Source organism: Hyperoodon ampullatus, assembly GCF_949752795.1.
Source record: "Hyperoodon ampullatus genome assembly, chromosome: 2".
NCBI lineage: Eukaryota > Metazoa > Chordata > Mammalia > Artiodactyla > Ziphiidae > Hyperoodon > Hyperoodon ampullatus.
The window spans coordinates 66,391,779-66,407,180 of record NC_136915.1 but is presented as its reverse complement, the minus strand read 5'-3'; the positions used below and the strand labels follow the sequence as shown (position 1 = coordinate 66,407,180).

Genomic DNA, 15,402 nt, shown 5'->3' with positions numbered 1-15,402 from the left:
TTGAACAGCAGCTAAAATTAAGGCCGTGACTTGGTTAAGCTTAAGCGAATCCATTATCATTCTTCAGAAACCATCTTCCCTCTGCACTGGCCAATAGTAAGGCCCAATGAATGAATGAATGATTTAACTTAATAAGAATATGATGACTGACAATTCAGTATGAATGATTGAATGGGAGTTTGACTATATTCTAGACCCACACTTTAAGATAAAGTTTTCGTATTAACTTTTTTTTAAAGAAGTAAGGTAAATAGGTATCAGATAACGTGTAATCTAAGTCATATTTTAAATCAGGTTGCAGGCTCCATGTATTAAATCATATAATGAAACAACAAAAAATACTTAAATCCTAGGAATTGTAGCTATGAGTTTAAAACATGACAAGAGAAAATAAAAATAGAAATAGAAACCAAATAGAAAATAAAATTTAAGTATTGTGAATATTTAGGTTGAAGGAGAGAAAGATGATTTAACTGCTTCAAGTATATAAAAGATTTTTTAAAGCTAGATAGTAATTAGTTATCTATTGCTGCATAACAAATTACTCTCAAACTTGGCAATGTAAAGTAAGCAAACATTTCTTATCTCACAGTTTCTGTGGTCCGGAATTGGGAATAACTTAGTTGTGGCTCTGGCTCTGAGTTCTTTATGAAGTAGCAGTCAAGATATAAGCCAAGGCCACACTCAGCTGAAGGCTTGACTATGGTGAGGTATCAACCTTCTAGATGGCTCCCTTGCACGGATGTCAGCACGAGGCTTCAGTTCTTGCTGACTGCTGACAATCGTGGGCTTTTTCTATAGGACTGTCTGATTGTCCTCATGACATGTCAGATGGCTTCCCCTAGAGCTACAGATCTAAAATAGAGAGAGGGAGAGCAAAGAGGAAGCTGCACTGCCTTTTATGACCTATTCTTGGAAGTCACCAAATATTATTCTGTCACATTCTATTCATTAGAAGCAAGCCACTAAGTCTAGTCCACACTCAAAGGATAGGGAATTAGGCGCCACTATTTGAAGGAAAATTGTCAAATAATTTATGGACATATTTGAAAGCCGCCAAACATGCTGATCAGCTGAATAAAAGTAAATGGCATTATTCAGGTCTTTTGTCCATTTTTTAATCAGGTCGTTTGGTTTTTTGAGGTTGAGCTGTATGAGCTATTTATGTATTTTGGTTATTAACCTGTTATTGGTCATATCATTTGCAAATATTTTCTCCCATTTAGTTGGTTGTCTTTTCATTTTGTTGATGGTTACCTTTGCTGTGCAAAAGTTTTTAAGCTGATTAAGTCCCATTTGTTTATTTTTGCTTTTATTTTCTTTTGCCTTAGGAGATGGATCTAAAAAAATATTACTACAATTTATGTCAAAAGCTATTCAGCCTATGTTTTCTTCTAGGAGTTTTATGGTTCCCAGTCTTATTGGTTTGGCCAAAAGGTGCCTTCAGTTTTTAAGTAAAAATAAAAGACACATTTTTCATTTTCACCAAGAACTTTATCGAACAATGTGTTCGCCCTTTTGTTTCACTACCTTCTGCCATTTTTCAGGCACCTTCATAATTCCATCTTCCAAAACTTTTTATCTTTTTGAGCAAAGAATTGTTCCAGGTGCCTTTTACAGTCTTCCAGGGAATTGAAATTTTGTCCATTAAGAGAATTTTGTAAAGACAAAAATAAATGGAAATCTGAAGGTGCAATGTCTGATGAATACAGCAGATGAATCAGAACTTCCCAGCCAAGATGTACCAGTTTTTGTCTGGTCATCAAAGAAACATGCAGTCTTGCCTTATCCTGATGGAAGATTATGCGTTTTCTGTTGACTAATTCCAGATGCTTTTCATCGAGTGCCACTTTCAGTTGGTCTAATTGGGAGCAGTACTTGTTGGAATTAATCGTTTGGTTTTCCAGAAGGAGCTCGTCATAGAGGACTGACTCCCTTCCAATCCCACCATATACACAAGATCACCTTCTTTGGATGAAGACCGGCCTTTGGTGTGGTTGGTGGTTTATTTTGCTTGTCCCATGATCTCTTCCATTCCACATTGTTATACAGTATCCACTCATCATTGCCCATCACCAGTTGTTTTAAAAACAGAGTGATTTCACTACGTTTCAATAGAGAATCTCATGAGGAAATACGGTCAAGAAGATTTTTTTCACTTAACTTATGTGGAACCCAAACATCAAAGCGATGAACATAAACAAGATGGTGCAAATGATTTTCAACGCTTGATTTGGATGTTTTGAGTATGTCAGCTATCTCACGTATAACGTTGATTGTTCTAGTTAATGTCTCGATTTAATCGCTATCAACTTCAACTGGTCTACACGACCACGGAGCATCATCCAGTGAGAAATCTCCAGCATGAAACTTTGCAAACCACTTTCAACATGTTCCATCAGTCACAGCACCTTCTCCATACACAGCACAAGTCTTTTTTTTTTTTTGGCATTTCTGTTGTGTTTCTACCTTTTTTGAAATAATGAAGCATAATATGCCGAAAATGTTGCTTTTTTCTTCTATCTTCAATATTAACATGGCTACACAAAAATTCACCAATTTTGATAAGTCTTTTTTTAAGTGCATGCTGATATGACAGCTGTCACATGCAATCTAACAAAATGGTTTCCAATGAAAGACAACTAAGTGCTACTAGAGCCATCTTATGGAACAAAATGAACAAACCTTTTGGCAAACCCAATACATTCAGGTCTTTAATTCATTTTGATTTTATTTTTGTATATGGTATTAGAAAATGTTCGAATTTCATTGTTTTACATGTAGCTGTCCAGTCTTCCCAACACCACTTATTAAAGAGACTGTCTTTTCTCCATTGTATGTTCTTGCCTCCTTTGTTGTAAGTTAACCATAAGTTCATGGGCTTATCTCTGGGGTCTCTATTCTGTTCCATTGATCTATAATTCTGTTTTTGTACCAATACCATATTGTTACTATAGCTTTGTAGTATAATCTGAAGTCAGGGAGTGTGATTCTTTCTCAAGATTGTTTCGGCTATTTAGGGTATTTTGTGTTTCCATACAAATTTTAACATAGACATTTTTCCAAAGAATACAAATGACCAACAGGCATGTGAAAAGATGCTTAACGTTGCTAATCATCAGAGAAATGCAAATTAAAACCACAACTAGATATCACGTCATACCTGTAAGAATAACTATCATCAAAAATAACACAAATTACAAATGTTGGCAAAGATGTGGAGCAAAGGGAACTCTTGTACACTGTTGGTAGGAATGTAAATTGGTGTAACCACTGTGGAATACAGTATGGAGGTTTCTCAAAAAAAAAAAAAAAAAAGGGTGGCGCAGTGGATAAAACTCTGTGCTCCCAATGCAGGGGGCCCAGGTTCGATCTCTGGTCAGGGAACTAGATCCCACATGCATGCCACAACTAAGAGTTCGCATGCCACAACTAAGGAGCTCACAGGCCACAACTAAGGAGTCCATTGCTGCAACTGAGGAGCTGGTGAGCCACAACTAAGGATCCCTGGAGCCTCAACTAAGGAGCCTGCCTGCCACAACTAAGACCTGGTGCAACCTAAATAAATAAATAAATATTAAAAAGAAAATGCAGTACTTAAAAAAAAATAGAACTACCATATGACTCAGCATTTCCACTCTGGGATATACAGCCAAAAGAAACAAAAACACTAATTCAAAAAGATACATACACTGCAGTGTTCATAGCAGCATTATTTACAATTGCCAAGATATGGAAACAAATGTCCATCAGCAGATGTATGGATAAAGAAGATGCATATATACATACAATGGAATACTACTCAGCCATAAAAAAGAATGAAATTTTGCCATTTGCAACAGCATGGTTGTACTTGGAAGGCAATATGCTTAGTGAAATAACTCAAACAGAGAAAGACAAATACTGTATAATATCACTTATATGTAGAATCCAAAAGATAAAACTAGTGAATAAAAAAAGTATATGGGATTAAATTATAAGAAAGAGCTCCATGATAGCATATCCTCCAAAAAATCAGGGAGGAAAAGACTATGTGAAATCTATATATTTTGGAAATTTTTAAGAGTGTGAATAAACATCTACATCAGTGGCTCTCAACTGGAGCAGTACCACTGCATAGGGGGCTCTTCTGGAAAATTTGAGTTGACTTTTTGATTGTCACATGTTTTGAAGGTACTACTGTCTCTTAGTGGGTAGGTGGGAGCCAGGGAAGATAGATGCCTGGCAATATCTGGGACAGTTCTGCAAAACCAAGAATTGCCCCGCTTCTTGTCTAACTTTCCCATGTACCACTCATGTAGGTGACAATTTGCTTTTAAATATTTGAATCTAGAACTTCTGTTTTAAAATTACAAATTTTTATTTTTGCATGGTTTTAATAACTACCAAGAGAATTTGAGGAAAGATTGTACTTTTTTGGTTGGAATTTACTAAAATTTTTTCATTTAGGAAAATCATATCATTGACAACACCACTTACAGTATTTGAGTCTCCTACACAATACACCTGAATCCTCCTGCAATTATAACTGTTACATTCAGTGATTCTATCTATAGGTGCAAGTACCTATTTTACTGTGTCTTCTAGCTTGGTCACATGTGAGCATTTGCAATATTGATATGCATACTGTTTAATTAGAACTTATTTTCTTAGTTGTCATTTACATTACAGCTATTGTTTTTTTTTAAGAAATTGTGTGTGGGGGGAGATGAGTTATGTATAAATAGTACTTCAAGGTTTATATAAAAGCAACATTGTCAAATATTCATTATAAAAAGGATGTGCTGGGTATGATGGAGTTGAGGAGGACTGACATACAAACCATGATGCTACAGCACAATTAATCACCTTATATGAGAAGCCCTGACATTTGTGGGGAAATATTCTAGAACAGACCGAGCCAGAAGAAACATAAGTGAGTCAAATGCGTAATGTTAAATTTCCTAGTAGCTACAGTTAATGGAGTAAAAATAAACATGAAATTAACCATAACCAAATATTATCATTTCAAATATACTCAATATGAACAGTATTAATGAGATATTTACATTCTTTTTTTGTTGTTGTTCATACTCTCTTTAAAACCTGATGTGTATTTTGCAGTTACATTATGTCTCACTTCAGATAAGCCATATTTAAGTGCACAGTAGACATATGTTAGTGGCTACCATATTGGACAGCACAGTTCTAGAAGTTCCATGAATAGAGAAATTCCAAGAAAGAGAGTAAAATGTGAGAAGCCCCTTACTTTACTAATGGACAGAATGACTGCTACTGCATATTTCCTTTTCCTTCTCCTTTTTTCCCTGCCATATTCCTCCACTGGAGGTGTGGAGAGATGTGGACTTAATGGAGAAGATAAAGAAAACTAGGTACCCTTGACTGAGGTGACTTGGTTGAACTGGCCCTTGAAGCTTTCAGCTCAGACTTGATGTTCCAGCTCAAACACAGAGTATATGCAGCAAAACTTCTGTGCCAGAGGATACGTGGAGAAGTGTAGCAGCAGCTTAGGAAACAGCCACCTGCCATAATTCAAAATTACAAAATCAAGAAGGAGAGCTCTTCCCTTGACACTTCCATGTTCATCTTCCTCTCCTTTGTCTTGGGCATCAGATCCCTGTCAACCAGACTCTCTCCTTCTCCTGACAAGTACAAAGCTCTTCTTTACAGGTGGCAGAGGCTCCAAAATTACCTGTGTTATCTCCTTTCCTACCATATGTGTCTAACATACTGCTCATCCTCATTTAGCTGATATCTTTGTGATTTCCAGTGTTAACAAGATCATTCCTAATCTATCCTTTAGTAGTCAACAGTATAGTGACTATAGTCTAATGTTTAAAGCATGAGCCCTAGAGAGCAACACTCCTAAGTTCAAACCCTGTTTATGCCACTTAAAACCTGGGGTATCTTGAGAAGTAAATAAAACTCTGAGCTGCAAATAATATCAGAGGTGAAAATATCTACTTTATAGAGTTATTGTGAGACTCAAATGAGAAATGGATATAATATATTTAGCATAGTATTTGATACATGTAAGCAATTAGTAAATTGAAGCTCTTATTATTATACTGTTTCCTCAATCTATAATTCTTTCCCTACTCTTGTCACCTTCCAGATTCCTTCTCAAATCTTAGTACTTTTCTAGTCTTTTCCAGGTCCCACCTCTTCTCCAAGCCTTCTACAAATTTTATTCTCTCCTTTTCATGTGTTTGTTGAGAACTCTGTCATAAACTATACTGGTATTGACTTGTAGTACAGGACACAGAGCTGTCATTTAGTAAGATATTTAGCTGAATGATTGATCATGAAAAAAGAAAAAAAAAACTACAGCAAGTGTTGCTGATGCCCCACCCCATATCCCCTCAGTCCTTCCAAGTTTGCTTGCACCTATGGCAGGTAGTTTTATCATGCCCACTGATATGGCAACATGGGCAGATGTTCTCCATGGTTCCTCAGAAGGTCCCCAGCAGTGTGGAGTCACCTCTCCCAAAACAGTATCTCACTCGTTAACATGCACTTTATTGGCTTTGCTCCCTTCCCTGTCTCACTCTCTTCGCCCCCACTTAATCACTTCCCAAATTAACTACGTGTATCAAAGTCCTTGTCTCAGTGTATGGTTTCTGTGAAACCCAAATAAGACAGGAACTATCATTACTGAGTCCATATTGCACATCAAGCACCATATTAGGCATTCCACTTTCTTTATTTTCTTTCATATCCTCAACATTCTTTGGGGCTGGGTATTATTATACCCATTTTTTTAGTAACAAATTGGAAAGCCAAGACTAAAGCATTTAAGTGACTTGTTCAGGGTCATAAAAATATTACGTAGCAAATCTAGCAATCCAAATGTTTCTTCAGGTGCCCATTTTGAATTAATAATTGTATAGAAAATGAATAAACCATTTTGGAATAAAGTTAAAAGAAACATATTACAGAGTATAGAGTCAGGTAAAATTAGAGCTCTTAGGTATCTGACAAACTAAGATATAAAAAAAGAATTTAATAAAATAGTGCCTGGAGACATTATACATTGAACACTTAGATGTCATTTAAATGCCTTATTTCTAGTCCACTTTCTTTATCTTGGGAAATAAAGATGGGAGCATATGGCAGCAGAGAACTGTCCGAATGAGTCAGATTTTATAAGAAGGTATTAGAAGATGAAACTGTCAATGCCTCTATGACATTGGAAAAAGAATTAGACAAAGGAGACTTTTCTGGGTACTCGGATACTAAAAGGAAAGGCTTGGATGGATGAGAAAAATTATTGAGAAAAGTGTCTTTTCCATATTAAAATTCTCATTCAGAATTGATTTATTTTTATCTTCCCAAGTCACACAGGCCATGTACATAAGAGTGATTGAATTGTAACATGAACTGTCAAATCCATTAAATGTGGGTAAGGAGATAGCTGGAAATGTTAAAAGAAGCAAAGGACAAAGAGATATGTTTTCCATATGCAGAGGCAAGCATTAGGTGACCAATAAATTTCCCAGATTTTTAGGAAATGTATTAATCAAATTAGAGAAATTAGAAACATTTAGTTAGAATTAGGGAGTATTGCCCAATTTAGCTAATGTATATTGCTTTGTGTGGTTCTCTAGTCTAGCCGATAAGTATATAGGGGCGATGAGTTTGTATGAGGTAGAGCCCACCCAGCATCTTCAGAGAAAACAGAGCCAAATCTTTAATTTATGAAGTTTGAAAACACTTGATATTTATAGGCAGCTTTGAGATTATCAGACAAAGTGTGTGTACAGTGAATTTTTATTATGTGTTACTTCTGAAGTTGCTACTGTTCGCCTTTACAGTGTCATAAGAAATCATAAAGAAATCATAAATACCCAATTTGAATTGGGTATTATAGTTCCACTCCTTTGAATTTTTTGTAATGGTCTTCACTTATGTATAACCCAAAAGAATTGCATCATAATATGTACTGCAAATTTATTGGCTCTGCTATGAAGTCATTTAGTTTTGAGCCCTAGCAAAAGTGACTTCTTGCCACCCAAGAATTTGTAGTGTGCCCTCTAATTCACATTTTAATAAATGTCATTTTCTAAGTGCATTACCTCATGTTTTGGCTACAACCCAGATGAATCCTGAGAGAATAAGAAATGTGCTTTCTGACTGATTCATCCATATTTTATTTTACTTTTCATTAAGAAATTACTCTTTTAAGAAAATCAATAATCTTTTGTGATTGAGGGGAGAGGTTAGTGTGTTGCAATGGTGCATTCTAATTTCTCAAACCAGACTGCCTTCAGCCAGCTGTTGCTGATTTTTTTGTCTTTTCTTGTTCCTGCAGCCTGGGTCAATGGCGACCCCAGAAGAGTGGCCTATCCTACAGACAGCCAGGGCTACTTTTGTGGCCAAAAGGGCACCCCCAATGAGTGAGTATGGCCACTTTGCTTTGTCTGATTTTACTGTCTAAGCTGGAACCTAGAAATCACTTTCGCATTAATCCTACTCATAAGAGGATTAAAGTTCATAAAAAAGGACTTCCCTCCCCTTTTCCCCAGAGACAGTTTATAAGCAGGTGGGATGTTTCATACTATATGACTTAAGACAAGATGTCATTGTTCTGCAGCATTTTATTAGAACACATGAAGACTCTGCTTAGTAAAAATATAATTGTACTGGGTGAATTGGACCAGTGATTTTATCAGAAGCCATATTTTAAAATGCCTTATGAAATGGGCTATTGGAAGGCTGAGTTCGGAGGAGCTGCTAAAAAGCTAGACAGTGCAGTTTTTAGAATTGTTTTTGCCACAGTGTCTACTGATAAATCACTCCACCTTTCAAAGTGAGGGGCACACCTAGAAAGTCTTCAATGAGTGGCAGGCCAGCTTTTCAAGACAACTAGCCTGCTGCTGACAATGACCCTGAGTAGCTGAAACAAACAAGGGAGAATGTTCCATTAAATTCCTTTCTAATGTTAATTATAACAGAAGTTTTCACTTCTGAAAGCAAGTTTTCTTTCTTCATCATAAAGAAAAAACAAAACAGAAACATGGATTTCATATTTTTAGAAAGTTTTTTCTCCTTTCTCACTGGTCCATTTCTTTTCTGGTAATACCTGAGTTTTTACTCAGGTATTTTACTCAATACCCTGGTTCTTCAATTCAGTTTCTATAAAAGTTGGTATTGAAAGGGTAAGAAACCAAGGCAACAGCAGCGCTCTCTACCACCAAAAACAGCAAAAAGGAGTCTCAGAATATTTCTATTGTGTCCCCATGTTGCCCACCCATAACTTGGAGCTTACTGTTCCAAGAGAGAAACAGATTTAAAAAATAGGTTTAGGAAAAGGTTAACAACACACACGGAGTAGAATTATTATGGACAATCAAGAGAAACCAGAAATTTGGTCGAGATTGGGGGGTAAATCCTTAATCATGTCAGGTTGAGTTTATGGCAGGTAAACTGACATCTACAAAAAGTCCTCATTGCCTGTTAGAGACAACTAGACTAAATTCTGATCTAGGATGGTAATTCTTATCTTAACCTCAGTAACTCAAAAGCTCCTAGACATTGCCAACAAAACCTTCACACTATGAAGGACAAAGAAAGCACCAGGTGGTAAAAAGATCACACAAATCTCTAGTTCTTTAAAATAGGCTATTTTTAAAAGGGCCTCTGTAACAATGTTTCCCAGACCTAAGCCAATGACCCACTTATTTCCAACAAAAATGGGATACCACAAATTTCAGTACATAAAGATCATTCAAAGACAATCCTAGTGTAACAGACATGTTCTTTAAAGTATTATTTACAATAACAGTATATTGGAAACTATACAGATATCTAACAATATGTGGATGGTAGTAAATTATGGCCCATGTATTTAATAAAATATAATGGAGCCATTAAAAATGTATGTTTATATTTTTAAGAATTGATTATGTTAATTTTCTTTATAGTTTCTGGATTTTGTGTCATGGTTATAATTGCCTTCCTTCTCCTGAAAATAACATTTAGCTATATTTCTCTAGTACGTCTGTGGTTTATTAGAAGTTATAAATTTCTAATGCACTTGGGATTTATTTTTGTGTATGGAATGAAGAATCAAACTTTCTTTTTTTCCAATTGCAGTGCCAGTTGATCTCAGAATAGTTTGTTGAAAAATATACTCTTTTTCCTCTCTGATTTCTGATACCACAATTATCATTTGGTAAATTTATATACTTGTTTACAAACCACCTATTGTATTCTAAAATATATATATTTTAAGCCTCTCAATTGTTTTAATTCTTATATAAATGTGTATTAATTTGCAAACTTAAAAAGTTACTTTAAATGATTCTGAGAGTTTTTAGTAGTAAGTGAAAATATTTATGAAAATACCAGATTTCAATCCTTAAAACAGTGTGAAATTATCATAGAACTAGCAGAAAGAAATAAATACAATTACAAATACCAATTTTGAATGTGATAAAGATGGGATTCCAAGTCAGTAGCCAAAGAGTAGATTATTAAATAAGTGATATTGAGTTAACTGAAATGACATTCATGAATATAAAATAAAATTGGATATTTATCTCATACATTATACCAAAATGAATACTGCAACATGAATACTGAAATATTGTATATAAAATATACAACCAAAAAGTAATGGAAGAAAATGCATGGGCATGTTAATAGAATAATGGAGTAAAGAAGCTTTTTCTAAACGTGACCCCAAAGCCAGAAAATTTAACAAAAATTTTAAAGTATGACACAAAGTAATCCCACTTTAACCAACAAAGTGGTATACAAAGTTAAAAGATAAGTGGAAATTCAGGAAAAAGAAATTTTTTCAACATGTATACCTGACAGTGGGTCAGTAGCTTTATTATATGAACTACTTTTATAAAATCAAAGAAGAAAAAGATGATCATTCAGTGTAGAAGTTGGCAAAAGTAATAAACAAGAAATAACATGAAATAATAGCCAATAACAACAGAAAGTGCTGATCAACCACAGTTAAAAAAGAAATGCAAATTAATAAAGAGATATTACTTTAGCTTATTAAGTTGTCAAATAAATTTAAAAAATTAAAATTTCCAGGGTTGACCAGAATGAGGGGAAAAAAATACATCTTATTTTCTACTGGTGGTAGTGAAATATGATAATATTTATCACATTTTATCAAGTATTTATGAAATTTGTATGTTCTTTTTGATTCAGCAATTTTTCTCCTAGAACATATCTGATGGAAATTTGCATAAACATTCCTAATGTTATAGGTACTATGAAATAGTAATAATAAAATGGAAACAGCCTAAATATCTATCAATAGGAGATTGATTAAATGAACAGTCATATAATAAAATACTATTTAATCATTAAAAGTGATTGAGTAGAGATATACCTATTGACATGGAAATACGCCCATGATATTTTGTTAATTCAAGAAATCAGGTTACGCCATGATTTAGTATAATAATATAATTTAGTATAATAAATGCTATGTATATTATAATTCTGCCTTGTGATATATATAAATATCACATATAAAAAACACCTATATATGAACAGATATACACATTCCTACATTATTTCTGGGTAGTGGGATTATATTTTTATTTATGTGTTTACTGAGTCACTATTATGTTTCTGACAGTGTTCTAAAGGCTGAGGTTATAGTGCAAACAAATAGACAAGCTACCTGCACTCATGAAGCTTACATTCAGTTAGAGGGCAATTACAATAAAGATGTAAACAATCAAGATAATTTCAAATTGTATGATAAATGTTATAAAGGAAAAAACAAAACAGGTGGCCCCATAGAGAATGACTGGTATATAATGAGCTGCCTCGTGGTTGCATGGGGCAGGTTAGGACTTTCATGAGGAGGTAACTTTTAAATTGAAATATGAAGGCTAGGAAGAAGGCAGCCTTTCAAAAGCCTTGGTAAGAGCTTTAAAGCCAGAGACAAGGGCAAAGGTCCTGAGGCAGGAATGAGCCTATGATACTCCAGGAACAGAAAGAAGCCCAGGAGGCTGGAGTGTAGCAAAGAAAAAGGGGAGTGGGATGAGCAGATGTCTGAGAACCAGATAGGAGTCAGATTTTGTGGTTCTATGTGCCCTTTAAAAGTATTTGGATTTTATGTATAAGTGCAGGAAGGCCATGGAAGGGTGTTCATCAAGAGAGTGATACAATCCACTTTACATTTTAAAAGATCTTTCTTGTTGCTATTTATACCGTCTTGAACTGTTTCAATTGTTCACAGTGAGCATGTAGGCAGGAAAATATTAAACTTTTTTTATTTTGAAAAAGAATTAATGACAGATATTATAAAATAGAATTATGAGTAATTTTTATTTGCTTATTTATATATTAATATGCATTACATGTTTCTACCAAAAAATCTAATACTTTTATATTCCCTCCAAATTGTCCAAAACTAAAAGTCTTGAAAGTACATGAGCTGAGGCAATGAGTTACCTTACTTATCAAAGCCCTTTGAAAGAACAAGAGATAAAACATTTTGTTGAAAGAATATACTCTAGAGTCAAATCCTGACTTTACATCTTTCCATTGTTGACCTTTGGGCAATGGACGCAACCTACCTGGCCTTAATTTTCTGATAATAATGCAAAAAATTAAATGAAAGAACAGTAATTAGGGTGAAACTTACATGTGCTTTTTTTAACAAAGCACTTTCATATTCAATATTGTAATACATCATTCGTGAGGTTTCCAAAGGGCCAGTCACTATGCAAAAGGTTGGAATCACTCTAGGAAACAAGACAGAGTTTTCTCAAGGATCTCAGTCTTCAGGGATATAGACAAGAAATCCATGGATTTCAGAGAGTTCCAGTCCAAGACGGCAACACAGGAGGCTTCTAACTCACCTCCTCCCATGGACACACTGGATCTACAGCTACACACAGAGCAATTCCCTCTGAAAGAAATCCAGAAACTAGCTGAGTGACTCCTACGTATCAAGTGAACAAGGAAATACCCACATCAAAATGAGTAGGAAAGGCTGAGACACAGTTTTACCATAAACCCCACGCCTGGCTCAGTGCCATACAATTGGGAGGAAATGCCCAAATCCCAGCCTGTCCCTGAGGAATGAAAGGTTTGAACCCCACATCTAGTGCCCCAACTTTTAAGACTCTGACCCAAGGGGCAGGCCCTCAAAACACCTAGCTCTGAAAGCCAACAGGGCTTGCATCCATGAGACTCATAAGACTATTGTAAACAAAGAAGTTCTTGGGGCTTCCCTGGTGGCACAGTGGTTGGGAGTCCACCTGCCGATGAAGGGGACACGGGTTCGTGCCCCAGTCCAGGAAGATCCCACATGCTGCGGAGCGGCTGGGCCCGTGAGCCGTGGCCGCTAAGCCTGCGCATCCGGAGCCTGTGCTCCACAACGGGAGAGGCCACAACAGTGAGAGGCCCGTGTACCACACACAAAAAAATAAGTTCTTAACTCACTGTGGTTATTTCCCCCAGACTCATCTCAGAGGGAACAGACAGAAACACCCATCTCCCAGGGTTTTCCTGAAAGAAAGCTATTTGCATACTTCAATAGCTGCTGCATGAGGGTTAGACTTCTAATATGCACACATCTGGGGATGATTATAGTCTTCCCCAGAGCCTGGAGGAGGCCAGTGGGCACTGTCTCTGTGTTCTCCCTCTGGCAGCTCCAAGTTGTACTTACTACCTGGAAGGAACTTGTGCACACATCTAGTGCACAAGCTTTTGCAACTGCCACCCAGGGGACACACCCCTTGATCTGGCTCTGGTGGACCATGGGGCTTGCATTTCATTGGTCCCACAATGAAATGGGACAACTGTAGCAGACTAAAAAACACTTCTTAACTGGCTATCCCCTCAGCACTCAGTGCAGAGGGAGCAGACTGAAATGCTCATTTCCCAGTCTTTCCCTGAAAGGGATCTATTTATGTACTTTAAAAGCTGGTGTTGGGCTTCCCTGGTGGTGCAGTAGTTGAGAGTCCGCCTGCCGATGCAGGGGACAAGGGTTCGTGCCCCAGTCCGGGAAGATCCCACATGCTGTGGAGTGGCTGGGCCCGTGAGCCATGGCCAATCAGCCTGCATCTATCACTGACTGAGATCCTCCCCTTTGGGACACTGACAGGTCTTGGCACTACTCAACTACTAAGAGCCACTAAGAACAAGGAAAGCAACTTAGACATGCACAAAGGTTTGAGAGACAGTTAAGAGCTGGGGCTGGGGTGAATATTAAGGTTTATCTCCTACAAGAAACCAGACAGAGAGGCAGCTGTTTTATCTAATGCACAGAAACCAACACATAGAATCAAGGAAAATGAAGAAACAGAGGATTATGTTCCAAACAAAAGAACAGATAAATCTCTAGAAACAGATTTTAATGAAATGGAGATACATGATTTACCTGATATAATTCAAAATAAAGGTCATTAAGATGCTCACCAAAGTCAGGAGAACAATGCATAAGTATAATGAGAATTTCAACAGAGAGAGAGAAAGTATAGGTAAAGTATCAACAGAAATCACAGAGCTGAAGAATATAAAAATTGAACTGAAAAATTCATTAGAGGGGTTCAACAGCAGACTAGATAAGCAAAAGAAAGAATGAGCAAACTCAAAGATAGGGCAGTAGAATTCATCCAATCAGAGGAGCAAAATGAAAAAAGACTGAAAAAGAGCGTAGATAGCTTAAGGGACTTATGGGACACTATCAAGTCGATCAACATTTGCGTTATATGGATCCCAGAAGGAGAAGAAAGAGAGAAGGGACAGAAAGCTTCTTCAAAGAAATAATGGTTTAAAACTTCCCTAACCTGGGGAAGCAAGCAGACATCCAAATCCAGGAAGCACAGAAAGTTCCAAATAAGATGAACCCAAAGAAACTCATAGCAAGAAATATTATAATTAAACTGTCAAAAGTTAAAGACAAGGACAGAACCTTAAAAGCAGCAAGAGAAAAACAACTTGTTACATATAAGAGAAACCTCTGTAAGACCACAGGCAGATTTTTCAGTGAGACTTTCCAAGCCGGAAGGCAGTAGAATGATATATTCAATGATATATATATTGAAAGAATAAAAACTGCCAACCAAGAATACTCTATCCAGCAAAATTATCCTTCAGAATTGAAGGAGAGATAAAGAGTTTTCCAGACAAGCAAAAGCTGATAGAGTTCATACTGGTCTTATGAGAAATGTTAAAGGGACTTCCTCAAGCCAAAATGAAAGGATGCTAATTAGTAACAGGATAAACATATGAAAGTAAAAATATCACTGGTAAAAGAAAATACATAATTAAGCTCTATTTTAGAATAGTCTAAAATTATAATGGTGGTGGGTAAATCATTTATAAATCTAGTATGAAGGTTATAAGACAAAAGTAGTAAAAGTAACTATAACTACAGTAACTTATTAATGGATACACAAGGTGAAAAGATGC

At 36.1% G+C, this 15,402-nt stretch overlaps 1 protein-coding gene across 1 annotated transcript in view; it reads left to right on the top strand.

The window, feature by feature from the left end:
• SLC44A5 (solute carrier family 44 member 5) overlaps positions 1-15,402 on the top strand; it is a gene marked incomplete at both ends in the record, with an annotated part of 373,929 nt that overhangs the window by 296,008 nt on the left and 62,519 nt on the right. Inside the window, one exon of the mRNA XM_079696573.1 lies at positions 8,312-8,396. Coding sequence (XP_079552699.1) covers positions 8,312-8,396 — 85 coding nt within the window. The remainder of the gene's footprint in view (positions 1-8,311; positions 8,397-15,402) is intronic.